Genomic DNA, 26,047 nt, shown 5'->3' with positions numbered 1-26,047 from the left:
AAGCATTTACAGATACCTTTAAATAAACCAAGGCTTTAAAAGTTGCATCTTTTCTTGTTTTTTTTTTTAAGTCCTTTTTTCATGTTTATTACCTTTTTTCTTCAAATCTTCGTCAGGTTCATACATCTCAATGATCTGCATTGCCCTTTTGGCATCATAAAATGGAAATAAAATTTCATTCAATCGAGGATCTCGTTGATGCTATGATAAGAAAATAACTCCATTTAGGTTGATATTTCTTGGCCTTGAGGCATTAGACATTACTAAGTTTATAATTTATAAAACAAAATATATCTAGACTGTCATGTTTATAATTACAAAGATAGGACTTCACTGCCTTCCTGCCTTTCTCCTTAAAGTATACTTCAAAAAGTCCACATTTGGGAATACTTTTGGGTTACTCTCCCTGAACTAGACAGAGAGAGAGAATACATTTTTTCCCCTTCAAAAGTTGAAGGATACATAATAAAGTGTGCATGTCAATTGTACTGTCTTCCAGTTCCCACACAACAGGGAAGACATTTGGCAAGAATATCTATAAAATGTGAGGTCAAAATATTTTTAAAAAGCAAACACCAACCCCCCAAAATAGTTCAAATAGGTAATATACTAATTTAAGTGCACCCCTCAAAAACCCCAAAAGCAATAACAACAAAAATCCTAATGTTACACAGGCAAACATCATCTCTTTTTCATAACACCTTTCTACATCAATCCATGATTTCTTGGGCACTCAACAAATTTCATTTTCTTGAGTAACTATTTTTTTCAAAACGAACCAATTGTAATGATGAAAATTAATCAGTACAAGCATATTTACACGCTATAAACAATATAGAATTCTCTGGGCAGAGAGTCCATGAATGATTACGGGACTTAAGAGGTTGGTGACATTATTGTTTTCAAACTGACACCTAAAGAGCTCCTGCTATGACATGAGGCACCAGGAGCAATGCTGTCCCTGCAATGATATCATCCTAACTTCATGGCAATGATGAAAAACCCAGTTTACTAACTTACTCAGCTCCAATCGTGTGTGTTTGTGTGTGTATGTGTGTTGGCAGTGGGCCCACTAAACTTCCTTTCTGTTCACTGAGGATTAGAGGACAGCACTGTGTCCCTGTTCAGCCCTTACAAAAATAATGAATAAGTGCATAAATAAAGCAAACCTCAATGGAAGTTTGGAATAATGACAGATAAGCAGGTGTGAGCAAAACCTGGTCAATAAATAGGACCTTGGTGACAACTCTTTACCCAAATATATGCACGGACTGAAAAACATTGTTGGAAAGGTATTTAAAAAGCAACTGTTAGAAGTTCATATGGATTTCCCTTCCCTATTTGCTTTGGAATGGGCATTGGAAAAGTGAGCTATACACAGAATGAATGCTTTTGGCCAACAGAGCACTTGGATGTCATTTCCTCATGCATATGGGGCCCAGCCTTTTCTGGGTCCCCTCCTCCCCCACCGAGTTAAGAGCATTAACTCATAAGGAATCAATACCAAATTTCATCAATTTATCCCAATGAAGCATGCTTCTGTTGTAATCTAAGAAATTATGGCTCACAACAGCTAACATTCATGCATATGCTACAACAGAAACTGTTATATTAACAGCAGGCCTCGAGGCCACCAAGAACAAAAGTTATGGGATATGCAGGAAAGAGGATTGTGAGGTGGACCATGGAATGCCAGGCAAGTGAAGGCATGCTACACCTTGTTTAGGAAATTGATGCCATCGTGCAATGGAGCCCACTACTCAAGGAAACAAGGAGCTCCACCGTTCTGGTGAGAATGCATTGTTTTAAAAACAAACAAACTGACAACAACAAAAAACCCATCTTTCTAGGCACATCCCTTCTCACATCTCCATAAATAATATCATGGAAGAAGATGGATACAGGATGAAAAAGGTCCTTTTTAGACCCCAGCACTGTTATGTTCATAGGTGGCCACTTTATTTCTCTTCCTTATTAAAATTAAGTTTTTTAAATTTAAAAATATGTTTGTTGGTAAATATTTTGAACTCATGGAGATGATGGGGCAAATCCATATGAATTAAAAAATGAGAGAAAAAAGGGATTCAGCTACAGGAGAGAGAAGAGATAAAATTAGGAAAGGAGACAGAACTCAGACATTTTTGTGCATTTTAAAATATACATACATGTGTTTATTCTGACAAGGTACTACCTGAAGTGTGATCTGTGGATGGCAGCATCAGCCTCACCAACACCTGGCAACTTGCTAGAAATGCAGCTTCTCACGTCCCTCCCTAGATCTACTGAATCTGCTGATCTCTGGGGTGGAACCTATTAATCTGTGTTTTTCATAAGACTTCTGAGTAATTCTGATGTGCTCAAGTATAAGAATCACTTTACCTAACATATAAAGGTATGCATTTTAACATATTTGCACATCAGTAAAAAGAAAAGTACCTAAGTCTCACAAGGATAGAAGAATGTTCAGTGTTTCAGATGTCCTCCCAATTAAATACTATTAAAATTTAGTCAGAGGGTATGACATTCATTAGACCATCCTGCCTATGGGAAAGCAAAGCCAGGAAAACCAAGCCCTAAAATGGATGTATCATAATCCCCTATTCTGCAAATTACATTCGCAGCAAATAAGCATGAAGTGCAGACAATGTGAAATTGCATTTGTTTTTGCTTCTGCTCCACTAGATAACAATCTTCAGCTCTCCCTAAAATCTTCATGCTTCAAAAAGGTAACACAAATCAATCTGAGTAATCCAAAGGCAAGGAAACAAATATAAGATTTGCATTAGCGTCAGAAAACTATCATTTTCATATGGAAAAAGAAGAGGAGAAGGATCATTTCCAGCTGATCTCACAGTAATAAGGCTGCAGTAGAGTTCCACAGAGACACAAGCACAGTGAGGTGAATGTTTCACATCTCTGAGGAACCATCAGTTTTCAGCCAGGATTTGGGGAAACAAGGTACTCAGGTTATTCACCCCATGGTATCCAGTGCTTTGTAAAATGAGATTCTAAATGACTTCCAAAGATAGGTCACAGAACTGTGTCCAAGTAAGTAAGGAGGAGATGAAGAGAACTCCACTATTACGTCCTTACTGGTGCTGAGAAGAGGCATCGTCTGGCTTCAATCCAAGTAGCACTGGGAGAGATTAATGTTGACATAAATAATATTTTAAAAATATAGAAGGAATAATTGGCAAGGATAAGCTTACTCATAAGACTAAATACCCTCCTTCTCTCTCTTTGCCTGTGCATTTAAAGCATAAAGATCTTGTAAAAGGAAAGAGATCATGGGTCCTTTTAAAATATTCTTTCATCTGCAAAAAGAAAAAAGTCAGGTTGAGCCCTGATGTGATCCTATGATATGTGTGAGGAAGGGGGAAGATTACCAGCAACAAGAAAGTAAAGCTACTCCTTGATTCCTGTGGCCACCTAAGGCCTTTTCCATCTCTTCCTTGTTTTGATCTCTCTCTCCTGCCCTCCACCCATCTCCCAATTCTGCAGGACCCTAGTTATCATCTTTGTAAGAAGTCAAACAAAGAATGAAGGTAAAACTAAAAATCAATTTTGCTTCTCATTAGGAATAGGGAAAGGGAGGTAAAACTAACCAAAGCCAAGAGATTTTAACTAGTCTTGCCACATACAAGCAATTGAGCCAGTAGTAGTGTCTCACCACGTGGCAGCTCACATTAAGTGCCTCTGCTATCCCTCCTGGACTCTAGTTTGCTATTTTCATATTATAGGCAAAGAAGATTTCCCTCAGTCCATTGGATGAGACTAAGAGACATAGATGTGGCAAAATTTTAGCTCTGAGTGGTGGATTCCTATGGCTAAATTCTTAATGGAGAATAACAGAAGGTATATGTTGCTCTCATATTCTTCCCACTCACACTAAACATTCCAAGGAGGAATCCAGTAATCCACTAGGATGGTGCTTTACAAACTTGAACGTGCAGATAAATCACCTGGAGATCTTGTTAAATTCAGACTCTGACTCAGCAGGTCTGGGTGGGACCCAAGACTGAGCATTTCTAATAAGCTCCCAAGGGGTGCCGATGCTGCTGGTCCATGGATCACACTTTGGGGAGCAACGAACAAGGAAATACTGAGAAGCCAATGAGGAGTCAGGTCTAAAGCTACTACTGAAAATCTAGTCAGTGTTGATTGCATGGATAGGGAGGAGGTCACCCTACAGGGTGACCAAAGCAGTAAATGGACTATATATATAGTCTCTCCTCTCCTTGCAGCCCCCTGAAGATACACATTAGTATATGAATAAAAACCTTCATAGAAAGAGTGAAAGGATTAACCAGCTGGAAGGTGGTAGGAACCAGCATGTCTTTTGCTAATATAAATGGGATTTATGTTTTCCTACTATCTATTCTACCTGGTTAATGGCAGTGTATGTGTGTCTCCAGCTTTTTGCTTTGCTCATTGTTTCTCTGGTTACCTTGCTGAACTCTCTAATTACTTCAAACAGTTTTTCCGTTGAATTGTTTATATCAGAGTAGACAATCAACATCTGCAAATGAGACTAGGACCTTGTCCTTTCCAGTGTTCATGGGACTTGTTTATTTTTTTGTCTCATTATATGAACCAGTGGAGTAGAAAAACTTGAAATATTTTCAAGTAAAATAAACATTGTATCGTACTCAAAGGATTATTTAAAAGTAGAGGCATCTGTCTGATATGTGGGGTAGCACTTGCTCTTTCTTGCATCAGTGCATTTACACTTTAGTTAACAGAGTTTCTAAAGTGCAAGCTTTATAAATTTGAAGCCATTGAACCTTCACAAGGAACCTTCACAGGGGCTTCCAATGCAGTGTTGAATACTGGCTTGTTGAGACTATGTGGCTAAGGCATTTTGAAAATGTTTAGGTTTAAACTTTTGGAGTCATAGACCCTTGCATTCCAATGCCCATTCTTTCTTGAGTGAGCTCTGTCTGTCTCCTTTTGTTATGAGTATTGAAGTTGTTCTGCCCAAGGGGTGTTTTTGATTTTGGAGAGATAAGAGGGGCCAGGGTAGGACTCAAAAGAGGGGGTGCAAGGAACAGGCAAAATGTTCTCTATGTTTGACAAGGCTTCTTCAAGCCGACATTCATGTTTTTGTCTAGTTCTTCCAGTTGAGTTCACTAGGATAGAAAAGGAAGAAATTCAGGGCAGACACTTGGATTAAAAATAAAGGCTATAGAGTTTCCTGAGTAGTCTTACAGTCCCTATGACCTAAAGAAATCTAGAATCACACTGATTCCATCAGTCACACCCCAAAATTTAAGGTACTTCCTTAATGTTAAGAAGACATCAAATAGAAGGAAACACTATTATAAAAAAGAATACTATTGTCTACTGTAATTGTGAGGGATAAAAGGTTGACAAATAATAAATAAAGAAAGAATCTGAATGGCAGAACAAGAAAGTATGGATGATGATATTTTTAAAAAATTAAATGTTATGTCTAAGAATTACAGGAGTGACTGTTGGGAACACCAACAAAAACAACCCATAAAAGGAAATGCATCAGATAAGAGCCTATAAATACTGCACTTATCCTCAAGACCTAAGAGTTGCTTCATCCTTTAACAGTGAAATGCAGTATTAAGGTCTCTGTAATGTTTAAGAGAGGGCTTCATCCCAAAGAGCACAAGAGGCCTTGTCTTGGGAAGTGGCAAACTGAAGATGTGGTAGATTTTCTCCTTTACACTAAACCGTCTTCCCTCTTCACTTCACCAAACCTAAGATGATCACTGAACCAAAGTGCATGAAGAAGCCAAGGGATATAAAACAAAACAAAACAAGAAACCAAAAAACAAAAGGCAGAAGAAGGGGAAGGGGTTAAAGAAACAAAACAAAGCAATTTAACTTCTGAGCAGCTGTGGCATAAGAATGTGGATAGTATCTGGGTAAAGATTATGAACATTGTATTTATATGACTAAAAACCAGTGGAGTGGAAAAATTTGAAATGTTTTCAAGTAAAATAAACATTGTATTGTACACGAAGGATTATTTTAGAGGCATCTGTCTGATATGTGGGGTAGGATTTTCTCTTTCTTGCATCAGTGCATTTACACTTTAGTTAACATAGTTTCTAAAGTGCGACCTTTATAAATTTGAAGCCACTGAACCTTCACAAGGGAAGAAAAGAAGATGTAATTTGTCTCTATGAAGTGGGAAATTAAGGTCTGCCTTTTTATCTTTTAAGATAATCGTTTTATCTGGCATGATACCATCTTTTCTTGCATTTTCTCTTTATATGGTATAATGATTAACTTAAATTATTTTGAAACAAAAGCATACTCTCCATCCTTCACTCAAACTCTTATTAATGTGTTAGAAAAAAAAGTGAATTTTCCATTTTGGATTAACAAGAGTCTTGATGGGTTTCACTGAAGGGAAAACTTTTTTTGTATGTGTGAAGAAAAAAGTAGTTCATTTTAGTTGTAATAAAAGTTGCAAACTTTTTTTGTTCGAAAATATTTTTCTCTTGTGCTTAAGCAATTCTATCTATCAGTTTTGGTTGTTAAGTTAATCACATTCTAAAATTAGCTCTGAGCTTGTTATAAAAAGAAAAAGTACAAATTTAACCTGCAATCCTATTAGCCTAAAACTCAATATATTTTCACCCAGGAACTCAAGTGTTTTGCTTGTTGTCAAAATATTCTATTTGAGCCAACATATTTTTCTTACATGCAATCCATTAAAAGACAAAAATAAAGCTTTCCAGTCCATGCAAAGGTATGAGATAAAGTTAGCAATGGAGAATCCAACTACAGTGTAGTAAACTCAATCCATTCTCTTTCTATTTAATGAGATCAATAGAAAAAAAGTACCTTAAATATCATCTTGCAAAAACATAGACACATTTACTTAAATGAATATATTATACAATTCACACATACACACAGAACCAGAGCTACATATAACAGCCAGAAACCAACAAAAAGCGGTGTGCAAAGCCAATGTGAAGAAAGCACATGAACACACAGGGCGGCAGCTGATTTTTGCACCTGGTAAAGCCATAATGGAAAGATCAGCAGGTCAGAAGCAAAGCGAATACGGGCATATGATGCAGGCATGCAATGAGGACACCAGAGAAGGCAAGCCACTGCACACAGACTTTATGGAGTTAATGTATGAAAAAGCTTACTTCATTTAGAAAGCTCACTAATTGGTCTACCGTTAAATAATCAGTTTTGTCTCCATTGCTGAAAAGAAATTTATTAGAAAAAGTAAGTTTTTGTATATGATGCTACAGTAGGTACGATTTACATGTTGACATTTGTTGATGATAATTCTAAACTTATTTTCTAACCTTGAAGTAGTGGTGAATTCTTAAAATGGCCAGAGACTGTTCATAAGAGGAGAAAAATAAAACAACAACAACAACAACAGAAAGAAAACACTCCCACTAGGTCACAGAAAAAGTCTGCAATTTTTTTTTTTTTTTACCATTTTCAAAAGATGTTATTTCAAAAACAACATGTAAGTCATCCATTTGAAATAATTGGAATGAATAAACTTTTCAAAAACATATTAACATTCCAAATTGAATCTAGTTAGTTCACATCATGGGTTAATACCTAAAGGAGCAGGTTAAAATTGTAGGTAGTTAGTAAAGCCAATGCAAAAAAAAGTTCCAGGTGCTGCAATTAATATATGTAAAAGTTTCTCAAAAACTCAGAGTGAACTTTTACACTGATAAAGTATGGGGTTAAAAATGTAACCCTGACTAGATATTTCTAGATGCTACCAACATACTCTATTAAAATAGGACAAAAACGTTTTAAAAAATCGAAAAGGACAGTGATAATATTTATATGGCACTTCCTCATAAGTGGAACTTACATTTTTTTGAAAAGATCTTCTATATCTGTCCGAGGACAAATCTTTTGTGTCAGTTCATAGAACTTTTCATAAGAAAATGCCACGGGCTCAATTTCATCATTCTGTAAGGAATAAAATCATGTTATGAATCACAGAACCTTTTTTCCCTTGGAGGGTGAGAAGCTACAGGGTCATGAAGCACAGTGAAGACCACCTGGACTCAGGGTCTTCATCTCTGATTCCTGCTGACAGAAGCCAGGAGGCCAACTTCCAGGCACTGCCAGGCCATCTCACTAAAAAACAGTGCGTGTACATCAGTGTTTCTAGTTATCATGCTGCCAGATTCTGTGTGTGCAAACACCTGGCTACAGCTGGCCTTGCTATGGGAAATACCCCAAAGAACGAATATAAATATTTCCTCCAACTCACCTTGAGGGAGAAAAGTGCCTGCCTGAGGGATGCTGAATAAATCAAGCCCAAGGTTTAATTATGCTTATTTTGTGAATTTTCGCAAGACCATGTGAACGGGCTTAGGGTAACCATGTAAGATTTTACTTCTCAAACTGAAATTTATATTTCAAATAGGACTTACTAAAATAGTACCAGGCTTCAATCTTTCTTCAAGTCAATAAATTAATTTCAATTATTTTAAATTTGAAGGGCCATGAATACAAATGGTGCGGGGAGAGATGCTTCACAAAATATTGCATAGCCATCTTGTAGAATTGAATTTATTAGTTAATTATTCATGCTAATGTTGTGCCTGGTTGAGGCAGTGTTGGTGAGCTTCTCTAAAATAAAAACTGTGTAACACAGCGAGCTGGCCTTCATTTCCTTTTCTTAAGAAAGGTGACAAAAATCATTTGAAGCAAACTATTTACATCTTTAGAGATTTAGGTTAAAATGCCCAGGAAACAAAAGGAAGGAATGGAGGAAGGAAAGGAGGGAGGGAGAGAGGAAGGGAGAGGGAGAAAGAAGAAAGAAAAGAAAATTAACTGTACTATATGTCACTGACATATAATTCCAAATCTAATTGAGATCAGTTTAATATAAATAATCTAGCTCATTACATATGAGAAGATAAATAAACAAAATGGTTTTAGAAATACATTATTAAGTTAATGCATACCTTTCCACTGGGAAGACCTAACTCCTTGAGTGCTTGAAAGATCACCTTTTCTGTTTTTCCCGATGCAAATGTTCTAGTAATACTAGGGCAGAAAAGAAAGAAACACACATTCCAGTTATTGTTCATTATGTTTTCTCTGATGCAAAGATCCAGGTCCTACTATGGAGAGTGAGACTGGGGTAAAAGGAAGAGGAGAATAAAATTACTTCTCATTGCAGATATTTTTCATTTCCCAAACTAGTTCCTCCAGTGTCCCTCTGGTTCCCAGAGCTGGTTAGTCTAGTGATGCAACTTGAATCTAAGACCAGGGGTCCCCCTGGTGCTTGGGAGAACAAGGGGCAAGCGGCACTGGAGGGACACACATTTATTTTTTATTTTTTATTTTTTGAGACAGAGTCTCACTCTGTCACCTAGGCTGGAGTGCAGTGGCACTATCTCAGCTCACTGCAACCTCTGCCTCCCAGGTTCAAGCAATTCTCCCGCCTCAGCCTCCCGAGTAGCTGGGACTACAGGTGCACGCCACCACACCTGGCTAATTTTTTGTATTTTTAGTAGAGACGGGGTTTCATCATATTGGTGAGGCTGGTCTCAAACTCCTGACCTCAGGTGATTCACCCACCTCGGCCTCCCAAAGTGCTAGGATTACAGGCATGAGCCACAGTGCCTGGCCTGGGACACACATTTTTGGACAAAAACAATGATAAATTCTGATGCTACCAAATTGCCTTCTTACGAAAAAGGAATGTGGCAGATAAGACAGTAGCTCTAGAACAAACCCTCATGTTGACAATATCTGGGCCTAGGGAAAAGGAGGCGGCCCCTTACAACTCAATCCATGCCTTCAGTTGTCCTTATCCTGGTTCCCACACTTAACCACAGTTGACACGGGCGTGATCAGACATATTTTGTTCTTGTTTTCAAGCTAAGCACCCTTGAGCCCCTCTGAAATGTCAGCTGCCTCAAGGATAAGGGACTTTACTGTGAACATGATGGGTTGGGTGAGGGGGAAGGGGAACAATTATCCAATGTTTCAACAAATCTCAGTAGTACCCCAAGACATAGTATTTTTGGATAGCCTTTTAACTAGAACAGTGAGCATCAAGGCTAGTAGAATAGATAACACCTTGATGAACACACTTCCTGGTGATGATAAAAGTTAGGAGAGACTCTCCATTATAAATATGTTGGTGCCACTCAGAATGAAAGCTGTTGAGCAGAGGACCTGGTACCCTGGAACACCACACTTGGCTCTGAGCCATACCTTAGCCACCAAGGAGCCTTCACTCACTCCCTGATTGGAAGCCCAGGTAATGTGTTACCATGATAATTTCATTTTAACTCGACATTCAGAAGTCCAGCTTGACTTGAGGATGGAGTTTTACTTATATCCATGAGGGCTGGCTTTGGAATGCCTCCCCTGTGAGCACAGAAGGATTTTTAACAGCATCTCATGCCCAGCATTTTTGTACTTTCCGCCATCCGTGCTAAGTAGAAGGCAAGTTCTGAATGAGAGTGCTGACAGTTCCTCTTCCTGAGTGGGAGAAAGCACCACTTCAGGGGCAGAGTAGGACTTCCCAAAATAGACTAAGAAGTAGCTGTAGGTAAATGAATTATGTGTTCATTCACAGCTTTATTGTTTCATGCCAGGTCCAAGAATACTTCAAGAAGTACATTTTTAAGAGTTCTTGAGACAGTTGTATTCAAATATAAGGAGGCCTGTGAATTCTCTTTAACAAATCTACAAATATGGGAGGGAAATGTGTGTGACATCAATAAATGCTTAAGATTCCTAGTATAGAGGGTGCTATGTTTACATTTTTCATCTCTAGAGTTCAGGTAATTTTTATACATTAAATTTGGGGTAAGACAAAAATTTTCTAGCCTTTTTAATTTAGGGGAAAGTAGCTGTTCAGGGTGACTATTATTTCATAAAAAGTTTGTGTTAACCTAGCTAGTAAGACTCTGGCAGGATCTGGCATTTGCTCTCAGGAGAACAATCTCTGCATAGCAATCTCAGGGGTATCCCAGCTAACTGAAGCCTCTGTTAGGTTTGGACATGCCTGGCTTAACAAGATGAAAACTGATCAACGTGGGCATGAAATCAGCGGGTGTGGAGACTGAGTCTTTCTGGTGAAACAGAACCTGGGTACCAATCGCTTCTGTTTCCTACACAGAAATTGAATCTTTTGGCTAGGGTTTGGCCAGGTGCCAACACATAGAAAGTAGAAGAATGTCTCAAGGGGAAGGGAGATGGAGGGGGGCAAGAAGCGAGATAATATCGTGGCTGTGTTTCATGGGAACATAGAGCATTTACAAAGGGAATGTGATTTACTCAAATCTCTATATAGCCCCATGTTCACATAAGCTTAGTGCCTCATAGCTAACTGGTACTCAATGAGTTTTTGTTGAATCAAACTAAACCACCCCCATTCCCCAAAAGAAATGCTACAAAAGCAAACACCCCTGAGTTGTGTCCAGTCCTATTAGAGTCCTGGTTAAATTCTATTCCGGGGGACTTCGCAAGTGGCTAAAACAGCAACGATCCTAGAAACTAAGGGAGTCCCACTCTTTGCTAGCTGAAACAGGGTCTGCAATCTACACAATGGTTTTAACACCGTGTTCTAAAATTTACAGAGAACTCTTGAGTGAAGGATGGGGCAACTGCCCCAGCAGCATCATACCTTCTTCGTGGGCTGCTGGGCCTTCAGGACATGGTTGGGCTGATTATATAGGGGTGCTTCCAAGACTGCACCTGCGGCTCTCAGCCTTCTTTAACACAGCCGTTTTGCTTGGGATCTCTTCCAGCCCCTGCCCATAACTACTGTCTGGCTACTCACTTCCCAATTTTCTAGTCATTGGTGTTCACTCCAGGTTACGAGAGAGGAGGGAAGGTGGCAAAAGAGAATTGTTATTTCCAAAACTTTGGTCTGAGTGGGAGGATACACTGAGTGTAAATTTGTGAATTTGAGAGAAAGGCAGACTGCATGGGTTATGTAAACAGCAAGACAAGAGAAGAGGGAAACAAAAGGTAAGACTTTCTTCATGTGTTATTCCTGCAATTTCCTGGATATTAAATTTTGGTTTAATGCTAAAGAGCAGGAACCATTCCCAAGCTATGTAATCACTATGAAGCCAGATCTCTTTTAATATTATGGACAGTACACTAATAGTTTCCATTTTAAAAACTTCAGAATGATAGTGAATAAATAACATTTTAAAAGTGTTTACTCTTCATATCCATTAAAACATACACAACAATTTCCAACTAACTCTTGGAAGCTCATTCACCAATAGAGTTATCTGATTTTTTTTCTGGCATGGTATCAATTCTCCATCAACTCTAACAAACTGCCCCCAAATCACAGCCGTCTTGTGTCAAACACCTGTTAATACTGGCAAGCACCATGGAGTCCATGTCAAAGAGAGCTAAAGAAGATGCCAAAATATCTAAGCTATTTCTACAAAAAGGTGGTAATATTTTGTATGTGAACATGTTAGATAAAAATCACTGGAATCAGAAACAACTTCAAAGCTTGTATGACAATGACTTGATTCATAGGATACATACAAATGAAACCAAGACTGCTGGTTAGAAGTGCTTTGATCACAATCTATGTGTCTCTACTTTGCCCATTTCCTGAACCTCATCTTGGAAGAAAAAGCAGGATAGTAAGGCATGTAAAAACACATCCAACCTACATTTCTATTCTTCACACTGCTTTGTGCTCTCTGATTTTAAATAAAAATGCAATAGCTGTAGGGTACTGGGATACATTAAAATAATTGTTCTGCTATTACTCAACTGAGCAAAGGATTTTAAATAAGGATAAGCATAAAGTATCTGCCAACAACCATCAGTCAAGGCTGCTAACAGGGCTTTTTTCAATCTTCTAAAGCAGACAGAAAGTTGACTTGCTAGCAAGTTATTAAATAAAAGCAGAGAATCCTACAGATAGATTTGGAAAGACCACAACAAATGCATGAGGTCCGTGACTCAGCAAGCCCTCAATAAAGAGTTAAATTAAAAAAATATATATCTAAGGTCTTCATGACTTCTATGCTTTACATTTTCTCGACACTTAAGTGGTCACATGGATACTTTAGGTCGTGATTGTTTAATATACAAGATTGAGAAAAATGAGGACTTCTGGGACAATTCTGTTAGATATGAAAAGAGTAATGTCCAGGGAGTATGGAGATAGTCTCACAGGTATGCAGAATGGAAGCTGCAGAGCAGAATGAAGCAGCTGGGCAGGGAAGGAGGCAAAGGAGAGTCAGAAATGCCAGGAGCCACAGCACATGCCACTGCTCAATGCATCCACACGGATGCTACGCACCCGGTGACCTGGTTATCTCTGAAAGACAGATCAGTTCTAAGACAGGATTCCACCCAGTAGTTCTGGGTTTTGTTTGTTATTATTTGTTGATTTGCGTATTTGCTAAAGTGGTGTCCAGAGAAGTGAACATGAACCTGAGTCTGGAGAACCCTGGAAGAGAGAGTTGGCATCTGAGGAACCCATGTTTGATTCTGGTTGTGGGCTTAGGTTCACGAATCCAGATACATGCCTGTCTTCATGTGAAAAGCAGATGCCCTGGGGCCCAGCCCAGCTTCTGGAATTTCCATGAATGCTTAAAACAAACACCAACCAAAAAGGTACTGGAGAGTTTGGTAAAGAATTCCCATCACTACTGTGGAAAGAGTTTCCAACTGTACCCAGAGACCATGTGTAAACCCTAACCCCGGGAAGGAAGTGAGAAGCAGAAAAGAGGGATGCATGGGGAATCCTCAGAGGGTGAAATCTGTCCACCTAAGTATTAAAGAACACATGTGGAGGATGTATCCTGTCCATGTTTTCTTTATTCTTGATTCCACTCAAGTCTTTTTTTTTTTTTTTTTTTTTTTGAGATGGAGTCTCACTCTGTCACCCAGGCTGGAGTGCAGTGGTGCCATCTCGACTCACTGCAAGCTCTGCCTCCAGGTTCCACGCCATTCTCCTGCCTCAGCCTCCCAGTAGCTGGGACTACAGGTGCCTGCCACCACACCTGGCTAACTTTTTTTTTCTTTTTGTATTTTTAGTAGAGACGGAGTTTCACTGTGTTAGCCGGGATGGTGTTGATCTCCTGACCTGTGATCCACCCGCTGCGGCCTCCCAAAGTGCTGGGATTACAGGTATGAGCCACCATGCCCTGCCTCAAGCCTTTTTATTCTTTGTCATTGTTACTTGCATCAGGGCAAAGGTGGAAAGGATAGCTCCACAGAGTGTGTGGTGTCAGTTACAGTACACGTAGAGAGTAGGCAGCACGAAGCCAGAGAAGGATCCCCATCTGCCCTGAGCACCAGAGGAGCAGCAAAGCCCAGAATGAAAATGCTCTGTTCAGAGGCATCACACTTCTCAAGACACGGTCCACACCCTTCCACAGTAGGTGCACAATAAAATCTTTAAGTTTAGCTAACAGTTTCTCATGGCAAATAAGCAAAAGAAACATAAATCCTAAAAACCACTTATTTGCCGATTTTAAAAAACAGTTCTACATTTTCTGATGTTCTTTAAATTGTCAAAGTACCTCTTTTGCCACCTATTTTGACCAAAAAAATGCAGTTTTACTTCCATAAATGATTTTTACAAACTGAATATAGCATTTGTCAAAGCAATTGAAACTAAGATTCCAGAAATATCTTTAAAGCATTTAACACACAAATACTTGTGAAGGGTTCTCTCTTTGGTTTGGGATCACAAGCGTTGACCCGGGACACGGACAGCAGATAGGAATGATTACTTACCTCCTAACTGGAATTTTACCATTTGTGTTGGTCATAAATGCCAATTTCATCCAGCTGCAAAACAATAGCAATAACATTGCCTTAATGTTTCTTAGAGGGAGCAGCTTCAATTCTGTTAAGAACTTTAAAAGTTCATTTAAATCAAGAACATTGGTTCTGAAAATCAGACAATTATGTGCTATAAGATGAATTTAGGGTTGTCAGATTTAGCACATAAATATATAGAGCTCTCAGTTAAACTTGAATTTCAGAAAAACAACAGGTAATTTTCTTTTACTGTAAGTATGTTCCAAACATTCCATAGGATATACTTATACTAAAATATTTTTGTTTCTTAACTAAAATTCATATGTAACTAAGTGTCCTCTATTTTATCTGGCAACCCTAGCTAAATGAGATGACTGGGTGCTTCCACTGAGCAAAACACATTGTTGGTACTTATTTGTGATTGGTCTGCTCGATTATTGCTCTGTAATAATATATTAAGGTGGTGGGAAATGCAACTGCACGGTGACACCAGCCAGCCTTGTCTTGAGGATTCATGAGGACTCATCACTCCCAGCTCCTAGTGCTGCGAAGAACTGATCACATGGGCGCCTCCTTAATTTCCAGTGGTAAGACTAGTTCATCAACTCAAATTGATGGTGAAAAATTCCTTGCTTTCCCCAGGCTTTTAGGAGACTCAGAACATTTATCTGTACTTTGGAGCTAGGACTTTTCTTAGCTAATGACTCCCATTCTTCCTGTTTCCAATCAATAATGTGCTAACAATTTGCAGAACATGATGATTTAGTAAAGTTTCTGTCTTAAGTTTCGTAGAAGCACCACTAACTACTTTAATAACGGGATGTTTTAGGGATGAAGAGAGTGAGAGGAGACTGAGCAGAAAAAAGAGTTAAACAAAGTTGTGGTTTCAGATGGAGCTTGATTTAGCTGGAACTCATGTGACTTCCTCCTGGAGGAGGGAAGAGTATAATCTTCCAGGAATGGAAGCTCCCCTTCAGCAGACGGCAATGCTCTGAAGAAGTGGACAGGTCTGAGGCCTTGGTGAGCCCATTCTCATGGCAGATGATGGCTGGGTGAACACCAGCTTCATAAAGGGATCTGGGCAGGATGTTGTTAGATCTCATGTCAGATAGAGATATTTGTGTCACTCAGGTATAAGCAAGCCTTCTAAAAGTTTTTGACCCTTTAGGACTATCAGTGCCTGAAGTCGTTACATCAGAATATCCACTGGGTTTCTCTTTAAAAACACATGCCAGGGCAACTGCAGAGGAAAAGGAGAAGCAGCTGCACAACACATAGAAATAGATAAGACTAAATAACTTTCCTCCACTAAAAGGGTGAAAGAAAATTGGAGGGATACCATAACAAGATAAGTAGTACTGAATAATGAATACTTTCCAATTTCATCTGCATGGTAATTTTGATTCACAGATGAGGACAGTGAGGCACAAGTGTAAGAATTTGCCATGGTGAAGCCGGGATTTATAGCCTAGAGACCACACCTGTAAGCACCTGCCACAATGACCAGAAGATAAGACATGACAGTACCTTTAGGACTAACCTCGTGGCCCGTTGCCAAGTGAGTATGATGAATCACACTCTTGGTGCTGGGGCATAATTTTGAGAGATACAGGCTTATCCCTGCAATTTCTCAACATGGTTCCCCTTGGCACCTCACAACTGCCTGCCAATGGCCCTGTGAAGGCAGATGGCTCCCACCTTCATGGATCACTGCTTTTCAAACTGGCTGATGTTTGACTTTGGCTAGGATTCCTTTGTGGGTGATTTTCATGTCACCTTGAAAGGTTAACTTGGGTAGGGTTTAAATCCACCACTGTAGTACTCATCTGGATTTCAGATACTGTAAGCTGGAGTAATTCCTTCTTTCATGGAAAAAATAAATTTGGAAATCACCACTGGATCCTTGATCAAATCTTTAAATAACTGAATCCTACAGAAAAAAATTCAGAGGTATCTTTGGATCCCTGATGGTGTGCTAAACAAGGAGCACTGCACTTGGGGCTGAGGCTTCTTTTTCACCCTAGCACAGGTGCATTGGCAAGTGCTTCTCTTGGTCACACTCCTCATTTCTCAGTTTTATGCAGCAGAGGATAGAATTACCCCAGCACTCAGCGATGGCTCCAGACATGCAGAGCTGTCTATCAGAAAACTCAATCTGGGGACACAAAAGTCAGTACCCACAACTGACAGGATACAGAGTGACTGAGGTTCCAGTGTCCTTTGACCATCAACTGTTCTTTTCATATAGGTTTTGGGCTATGGGTTTATCATGCATGCCTTTCTACGCGGTATGAAGAGTACAGGTGTGTGTTGGTCAACTCCAAGGTCAGGAGCATGGAGGGAAAGGCAAGCAGGAATTTGGAGGAAGGAACCACCTAGCCTTCATCTCTTCATCTGACCATTTGTTTGATAACTGCCAAGAAAAAAGAGTAATGCAAACAACACTCACTGTTTCTTGAGGCATGTCATTGGACTGACGTTGTTGGCCCTGAAGTTGTGTATGATTGATCTCAGGCCTTCTACCCATTGCTGAAAGAGAAAGAAAAAATATTCTTGGTGAGCAAATCTGCTGGAGTCAAATAGAGCAGTTTTTATTAGATAGATTGTATCCATTTTGTGTAATAAAAACACAAACTCTTCTTTTGTCCCTTTCCTGTCACACAGCCATCTATATTTTGCAGGCTCATATTTTATTCTTTAATAAACAGCTTTCATTCTTTCCATGAAGACAAATGTGCCATCTATTGTGCCATTAAACTTTGGGCTGCCACAAAGGAATGTTGCCCACTGATTGACTTGTGAAGCTTTCTATTTGCAGCTTGTTTAAATATAAGCCCTTTTTCAGTTGCTGGCAATCTTAATTATTTCCAACCAGCATTATAAAATACATGACATATTTAACTATTTTCACTTTAGAGGATAAATGAATAGGGGTTCATCAATTTTATTGTGTGATCCTTTCAATCTAAGAGTTTGTTACATATCTTACCTAACTATGTTTTCCAGCAAAGCCTTAAAAAGTAAAACATTCTTTCATTGCCAGGGTGATCAGAGCAAAGAGCGATGTGCTCACATAATTTCTGTATAAGGACTTGGACCTCACTTGTAGTTCATACCATCACTCCACGGTTTTACAAGGACAAGTGAAGGGAGATTGTGCATGGCAGTAGAGGAATTTGGGTCTCTAAAAGGGCATTTACTAGAAAAGCTCAGCCCATGAATTAAGGCCAACTCTGCCCTTGGGTCCAAAAACTGATGCCAATGAATGCCATAAAAGAATCATACGCTCGGCAAAACACTTCGTAGCAAATTGATATTTGGGTTAAATAGAATTGTGGCCCACACATAAGCTGATTCCTTACCTTCTTAGGTTTACAGCCTGACTGCTTAGATTTACGGCTTAGTGCTGAGGAAGGGAAAATATCTTGGAATAGATAGTAATATAGACGTATACTCTATATGCACTGTCTAGTATGGTATCCACTAGACACATATGGCTAAATTTAATAAATATAAAGTTCAGTGTCTCATTTGCACTAATCACATTTTACATGCTTAAACACCAACATGGGGTTGATGGCTCAGACAGTGCAGATAATTTCCATCATCACAGATGGGACTGTTGGACAGCACTGCCCAGTAGAACGAGGTTTTAAAAAGTCAAGCAATTTAATCTCTGTAAGGGCAAAGGTGATGACTGCGTTCTAACAGAGTATGGTTTTGTTTTGTTTTGTTTTTTGCTGTTTAACCTTTTAATTTTAATTGTGTTAAAAATGGACATAACATAAAATTTATCACCTTCACCATTTTTAAATGAAAAATTCAGTGGCAGTAAGTACATTCATGTTGTTATGCAACCAACATAACCAGCCATCTCCAGAACTCTTTTCATCTTGCAAAACTGAAACTCCATATCCATTAAATAACTCCCCATCTCCCCCTCCTCCCAGCCCTTGATAAATATTAATACCATTCTCCTTTCTGTCTCTGTGATTCTGACTATGCTAGGTGCCTCATATAAGTGGAACCATACAGAATTTGTCATTTTGTGACTGGCTTTCTTCACTTAGCATAAAGTCCTCAAAGTTCATCCATGCTCTACCATGTGTCGGAATTTCTTGTCTTTTAAAGGCTGAATAATATACTCATCCATTCGCCTCTGATGGATTCCCTGTCCATTGTGAATTGCATGTCTGCTATGAATATTGATACACAAATAAGTTACTTCTTTCAATTCTTATGGATAAATAACCAGATGTGGAACTTCTGGATCATATAGTAATTCTATTTTTTAATTTTTAAAGGAAATACCATACTGTTTTTCATCGTGGCCATACCATTTTTCCCCTACCAACAAAGGACTGCAAATGCAACAAGGGAACCCTTTTGCTCAGGGTTCTAATTTGTCTACATCCTCAACAACACTTGATATTTTCTGGGTTTTTTTGTTTGTTTGTTTCTTTTTTTAAGTAGTAGCCAAACTAATGGGTGTGAATCTAACAGTTTTTACTGATCCTGGTCATACCTAACAGTTTTCTGAGGGAAGACTTAGGGGTTATAAGAGGTAAATTTTCTTTTGTGACTAGCAAAAGCAGAGCTGTAAATAGCATCGAAAGCCTCAGCAAGCATCATAGTGGGGTCAGGATTCTGAAGGAAGATGAAGAAATGAAATAGTAGAATTAAAGAAATGCCTCAATTATTTTTCATCAGCAGAACTCACTTCCTCTGTCAGGCTAAATATGGACTATAACTCCCTGCAGACTATCAAATATCCTGTTATTGACCTAACAAACCACAGGCCCACACAGAGTTTCCCAAGAATAGACAGAAAAAGCACAAATAATTGGGTTGGCATTAACTGGGATGCATTTTCTCAACCTGCAGGCTTATTACATGTTCTAAAACACAAAACAAAGTCCATAGTTTCCTAGGACAAAAAAAAAAGTGGACAATTTCTGAGACTGTTCACTGGGCTTTTTCTGATCATTCTAATTTAGCTGTTTGTCGAAATAAATTACAGAGATGGTGCACTTTGAAGAGGCTTAAATAACTTTCATCCATCTTTTGAACATACAACGCTGGCAAGGAATCTTGTTTATTGTGATGGAAAGGTCAGTGAGAGTGACCTTTAAGGCCATCACTCCAGTGACAGGGCCCATGCTTTAGTTAGTAGGAAATGCCACCAGCATCCTCAGAAGCCCTAAAGGGAACTGGGAGGGAAGGTTGCTGCCTCTTTCTTCTTGCAATGATGAAAGTGAGGTCAATGGCCTTGCCTAAGGTCACAGAGCAGCTGGTGCAGGGCAGACAGGCAACAAGAGCTCTGTGGTACCTTCTTCGTGTTGGGGATTTTTATTTTCACCCAATGGCTTGCCCACACTTCTCTCCTCACGACATGGTAAAGGCCCCTTCTATTATCGTTCAGGTAAAGTACAAGTAACACAACAAGGGCAAAGGACTGCAGGAAAAATATTAATGCTTCTTTGTCTTGTTGGTTTTTTTTTAAACATAAAGTAGATGAAATGCCAGCAGGTGTCAGTAGAGCCCTGGAGTTTTGTTGGAAAGTTACACCAGGCGTGAACTAGACGCCTATCAACTTGTTTGACCATTTCCAGACTAACAGAAGCAATAAACCACGAATTGGAGATTCTTTTTTGAATTGCTGAAAATAAGCTCGTGTGGTAATCATCTACATAGTGTCCAGGAAGTGCATTTTCCAGTCCTTGGAACACAAGTCATTGGCTGGATGGCGACATGCTCCTGAGATGACTTCTGCCACACTGGGCACTTTCCTTCTGGTCCGGCCACCCCAAGCCGAAGCCTGAGCCGGGTGCTAGGGAACCAGACCACAGGAGGTCGGCTCTGATGTTCGAATCAGCACGGTTTCCCTGTTTCCCTAGCAGCTTGTTAATTGCTACTGTTCTCCCATTTTTTTAACCTTTTCTAACCATTCCTAAGTTAACTTAAAGTGTGTTTCAGCCCTTCTAAGAAGGGGGAAAGAAAGACTCTTCAAGGGACTTGAGGGCTTGTGCTGAATTGTTTGGAGGGCAAGGAGAGAAAGAGAAGCTGCCTCTAATTCTCTCCTGGAGCTTTTGACCTCTCCTCTGGGACTCCTTAAATTTATTTTCACCACCCCAGGCCCTGTCCAACTTCCAGGCATATGTTTAGACCTTGCTCTTACCCATCTATCACCTTTGCCCCGGGAACATTAGGACTGACATAGACAAAAATAATCCCTTTCCCATGAAAATACAAACGCAGAGAGACACAGATACAACAAACACAAACCAAAAATACTATGAACTTACACTGAGCATATATTTTACTTTTTTCTTTTAAAAATATTGGTTAGGGTTTTTCCCCCAGTTTATGAAAACAATATTTAAATATGCTTCACAGGAAAGTGTAAAGCAAAGAAATACACAGTAAGAAGTAAACATCACCCCAAATCTCATGACGTATATTAAGAATTGGCCACCAATAACATTTTGCTTTCGGTATTTCCTTTTTTTGTTGTTTTTTTGAGATGGAGTCTTGCTCTGTCGCCCAGGTTGGAGTGCAGTGGTGGGATCTCGGTTCACTGCAAGCTCTACCTCCCAGGTTCAAGCGATTCTCCTTCCTCAGCCTCATGAGTAGATGGGATTGTGGGTGCCCATCACCACTCTCGGCTAATTTTTTTTTGTACTCTTAGTAGAGAGGGGGTTTGACCATGTTGGCCAGGGTGTGTTGAACTCCTGAACTCAGATGATCTGTCTGCCTTGGCCTCCCAAAGTGCTAGAATTACAGGCGTGAGCCACCGTGCCCAGTCTGCTATTGGTATTTCTAAGCTTTCACTAGGCATAGGCTGGTCCATCATCCTAAAATAACTAGTCCTATTATTCATCAGGCAGCACTACTTCCAATCTTAGAGTTCCAATCTTATCTCTAGGTTTTGATCCTGAAGAATTATTTTTAGTCTTTAGTCAAAGAAGCATATTGTCAATGGAAAAATGAACAGAGACCCTGTGGCACTCTCCAAGTTTGTGACGTAATTTTCTCCAAAGGGACTCAGTAGCATCCTCCTTCATCTTTTGATGTTTGGCTCTCTATTTTCACAGAAGAGGCTACTAGTGAAGGTATCTTAATTAAGTTGTTCAAAAGTTAACTAGAGGCTTGTTATTAAAATGTAGTCTGGGGACCAGCAGCATCAGGATCACCTGGGAACTTGTTAAAATGCAAATTATCAGGCCTCCGGCTGAATCAATCTTCAGGATGGGAAATAGGAATCCACGTTTTAATCAGCCTTCCATGTGATTCTTTTGCACACACACATTTAAGAAGCACTGTTGCAAACCCTTACTACTCAAAGGGCCCCAAGACCAACAGCATCAACATCATCTGGGAGCTTGTTAGGAATGCAGAGTCCCAGGTCTCATCCCAGAACCATGGAATCAGAATCTGCATTTTAGCATGATCCCCAGATGACTGGTGTGCACATGAGAATTTGAGAATCATAGGTCTAAAAGAGCAGCCCCCCTCAACTTGGAGTTCTCCTTCCACTGCCCATATAAGATGTGAGTTTGGTTTTTGTCTTTGTTTGACACACAACAAAATACAATATATGGGTAGCTTATAAGCAACAGAAATTTATTTCTCACAGTTCTGGGGGCTGGAGAATCCAAGATCAAGGCACCAACAGATTCAGTGGCAGCTTTCTAGTTCATAGGTAGTGCCTTCTAGCTATGTCCTCATGCAGTGGAAAGGGCAAGGGGGATATCTGGTACCTTTTTAAAATAAGGACACTAATCCTATTCCTGAGGGCTCCACGCTCATGACCTAATCACCTCCCAAAGGCCCCATCCTCTAATGCCATCACCTTAGAGGGTAGGATTTCAGTTTATTAATTTTGGTGGGACACAAACATTCAGGACACAGCAGTTTCCTAAGGGAGCTGCTGTTTCTGAGAGTGACTACACACAGGATATTCTATCTCATAGTGATAGCCCTGGGAAGAGCCCCATGGTTCTAGACCCACTCTTGGTTTTTGTCATGTCCCACCCCACCTGGGCTGAACAAATGTGTTCACTAGAATGGAAACTCTGACCTGCACATTTTTAGGGGATTGAAGTTCACATTTCTTGTATGTGGAAGCAAGAGGATGCAAGACGCTATAGGCAGCAGCTTTCATCTTCCCTATGTCTGAGCTGTGAGAATAATCAATGACGGGGCCATCTGAAATATTTAAAACATGGGAACTTCTTGGTATCGACAACTCACAAATCTAGATCAATTAATTTTGTTGTTTTCTTGTTTTACTTTTCTATTTGTTTTGAGACAGGGTTTTGTTCTGTTGCCCAGGCTGGAGTGCAGTGGCCACAATCAAGGCTCACTGCTGCCTTGACCTCCCTGGGTCCAGATGATTCTCCCACCTCAGCCTCCCAGAAGCTGAGACCACAAGTGTGAGCCACCACACCCAGCCAATTTTGGTATTTTTTGCAGAGATGGGGTCTGGCCATGTTGCCCAGGTTGGTCTCAAACTCCTGGGCTCAAGCTATGTATCTGCTTCGGCCTCCTAAAGTGCTGGGATTACAGGCATGAGCCACTGCACCTGGCCCATTTTTGTTTAAGTGAATGGAGATAAGAAAAAGTTGGCATTTTTCAAGCAGCTACTTTCAAGGTGCCTAAATTGCTCTATCAATCAGTTTTAATCTGCTCAAATAATATGTCAGGAATGTATATAATTTGAAATACAGTTTTTGACTCCTTGGCACTGTGAATTCTGTTAAGACCTAAAGGGCATTCAAGAGAAATAAGACACATTTCCATGCACTTGGAGCAAACTATGAAGCTTTTCAAGTAAAGATTGCCACAGGATCTAATCTTGTCTAAGATAGAATTCCTTATAAGGTGCTTAGATGTAAAACTGCAACATTTCACAAATCTACAGATGAAGGCTATTCAGTGCAGGAACTACACCTTCATCTTAAGCTAGAAATTTAGTTTCATGAAGGCATTTGAGTTTTAGCTTGCCATGACATATAGCCAGTGCCTCAGATTCTAAAATAAATAGGGACTGTAGATAAATCACCACCAACATGTTTCCTCTTATGAGTCTATAAAAGCATGGCAAAATTGACAAACGAGATCTAATTAAACTAAAGAGCTTCTGCACAGCAAAAGAAACTACCATCAGAGTGAACAGGCAACCTACAAAACGGGAGAAAATTTTCGCAACCTACTCATCTGACAAAGGGCTAATATCCAGAATCTACAATGAACTCAAACAAATTTACAAGAAAAAAACAAACAACCCCATCAAAAAGTGGGCGAAGGATATGAACAGACACTTCTCAAAAGAAGACATTTACGCAGCCAAAAGACACATGAAAAAATGTTCATCATCACTGGCAATCAGTGAAATGCAAATCAAAACCACAATGAGATACCATCTCACAGCAGTTAGAATGGCAATCATTAAACAGTCAGGAAACAGGTGCTGGAGAGGATGTGGAGGGGTGGGAACACTTTTGCACTGTTGGTGGGACTGTGGACTAGTTCAACCATTGTGGAAGTCAGTGTGGTGATTCCTCAGGGATCTAGAACTAGAAATACCATTTGACCCAGCCATCCCATTACTGGGTATATACCCAAAGGACTATAAATCATGCTGCTATAAAGACACATGCACACATATGTTTATTGTGGCACTATTCACAATAGCAAAGACTTGGAACCAACCCAAATGTCCAACGATAGACTGGATTAAGAAAATGTGGCACATATACACCATGGAATACTATGCAGCCATAAAAAATGATGAGTTCATGTCCTTTGTAGGGACATGGATGAAATTGGAAATCACAATTCTCAGTAAACTATCACAAGGACAAAAAAACCAAACACCGAATATTCTCACTCATAGATGGGAATTGAACAATGAGAACACATGGACACAGGAAGGGGAACATCACACTCTGGGGACTGTTGTGGGGTCGGGGGATGGGGGAGGGACAGCATTAGGAGATATACCTAATGCTAAATGACGAGTTAATGGGTGCAGCACACCAGCATGGTACATGTATACATATGTAACAAACCTGCACGTTGTGCACATGTACCCTAAAACTTGAAGTATAATAATAATAATAATAAATAAAAAATAAAAAAATTTTAAAAAAGCATGGCAAATGAAATCATTTCATTTGAATTAGGAGAAGGTTTAGTTGGCATTAAATTGTCAGTATTTAACTTTGAGGGCAGGCTAAAGGGAAGACATTTCCAGCTAGTACATTGTTAAAAGAACTATGCGGATAGCACTTAGAGAGACTAGACTAGTAGTTCCCAGCACCTGTGGTACATTAGAATCACCTGGGGGACTTATAAGACATTTCAGAAGCCTGGGTCTCACCCTAGAGATTCTAACTAATAATTAGAATTGTACTTGGGCTGTCTTTCAATCTGCTTTTTTAAACACTGCAGGTAACTCTAACGTGAACCTATAGTTGAGGACAATTGAACTAGATGATGTGAACTAAATTTGGTTTGGACAGGTGTTTCTCAAACTTTAATGTGCATTTGGATCACCTGGGGGCATTTGTGAACCACAGAGCTGGATTTAGTAAGCCTGGCATCTGCACTGAGATTCTGCATTTCTAACAAGCTTCCAACAGATACCAGGCAGGCATTTGGGCTTGCCAGATTCCTGTGCCCTAGGCTCACAAGGATACCAGGGCTTGTACCTTATTTCTACACAAATTGCATATCTTGAATACCATGAAGAACTCCACCAAAGAAAAGGTAGTTCCAGTCTGCATTATGCCAGAGGTTCTCAAGTGTGGTTCCCTTGATCAGCGGGTTGAGCATCTCGTAGGAATTTACCGGAAGTGCCCATTCTCAGGCCCTATCCCAAATCTACAGAATCAGCAACTTGGGGGCAGGGCCCAGTAATCTGCATTTTAACAAGCCTCCAGGTGTCTATCATGTAGCAACCACTCCAGGAGGCTAGTATCAGAGCACCTGGTGCTAATGAGAGAGAAAATTAACTGAAGGGGATGTGTAGGTGGCCACTGGAGGGTAGGCTTGTTTTATTTTATTTTGAATTAATTTTATTGAGCTATAATTTATATATAATGATTGATCTTTAAGCTTTGATTCAAATTTTTCAAACGCTAACTACCTACCTTTAGGGTAAGCATTTAAAATTTTAAATTCTCATTCCCTGGTTTTGGATGAAAATTCACACACACCCCACTGCATGTGTTGAAGTATCTGAAAGAAAGTTACAGGCAACATAAAAGCAATGCAGGCAGCCGTA

General features: G+C 39.7%; 1 protein-coding gene across 18 annotated transcripts in view; it reads right to left on the bottom strand.

Moving 5' to 3' along the window:
- PLCB4 (phospholipase C beta 4) overlaps positions 1–26,047 on the bottom strand; it is a 435,586-nt gene that overhangs the window by 124,788 nt on the left and 284,751 nt on the right. For all 18 annotated transcript variants that reach the window (XM_034947281.4, XM_034947277.3, XM_055104916.2 and 15 more), the window contains 6 exons: positions 17,207–17,286; positions 14,731–14,784; positions 8,949–9,030; positions 7,841–7,941; positions 7,143–7,200; positions 93–201 (listed from right to left, as the gene is read on the bottom strand). In XM_034947281.4, coding sequence (XP_034803172.1) covers positions 93–201; positions 7,143–7,200; positions 7,841–7,941; positions 8,949–9,030; positions 14,731–14,784; positions 17,207–17,286 — 484 coding nt within the window. The remainder of the gene's footprint in view (positions 1–92; positions 202–7,142; positions 7,201–7,840; positions 7,942–8,948; positions 9,031–14,730; positions 14,785–17,206; positions 17,287–26,047) is intronic.

Source organism: Pan paniscus, chromosome 21 (genome assembly GCF_029289425.2).
Source record: "Pan paniscus chromosome 21, NHGRI_mPanPan1-v2.0_pri, whole genome shotgun sequence".
Classification (NCBI taxonomy): Eukaryota; Metazoa; Chordata; class Mammalia; order Primates; family Hominidae; genus Pan; species Pan paniscus.
The sequence above is the reverse complement of the archived record's forward strand: the minus strand, read 5'-3'. Positions and strand labels throughout refer to the sequence as shown.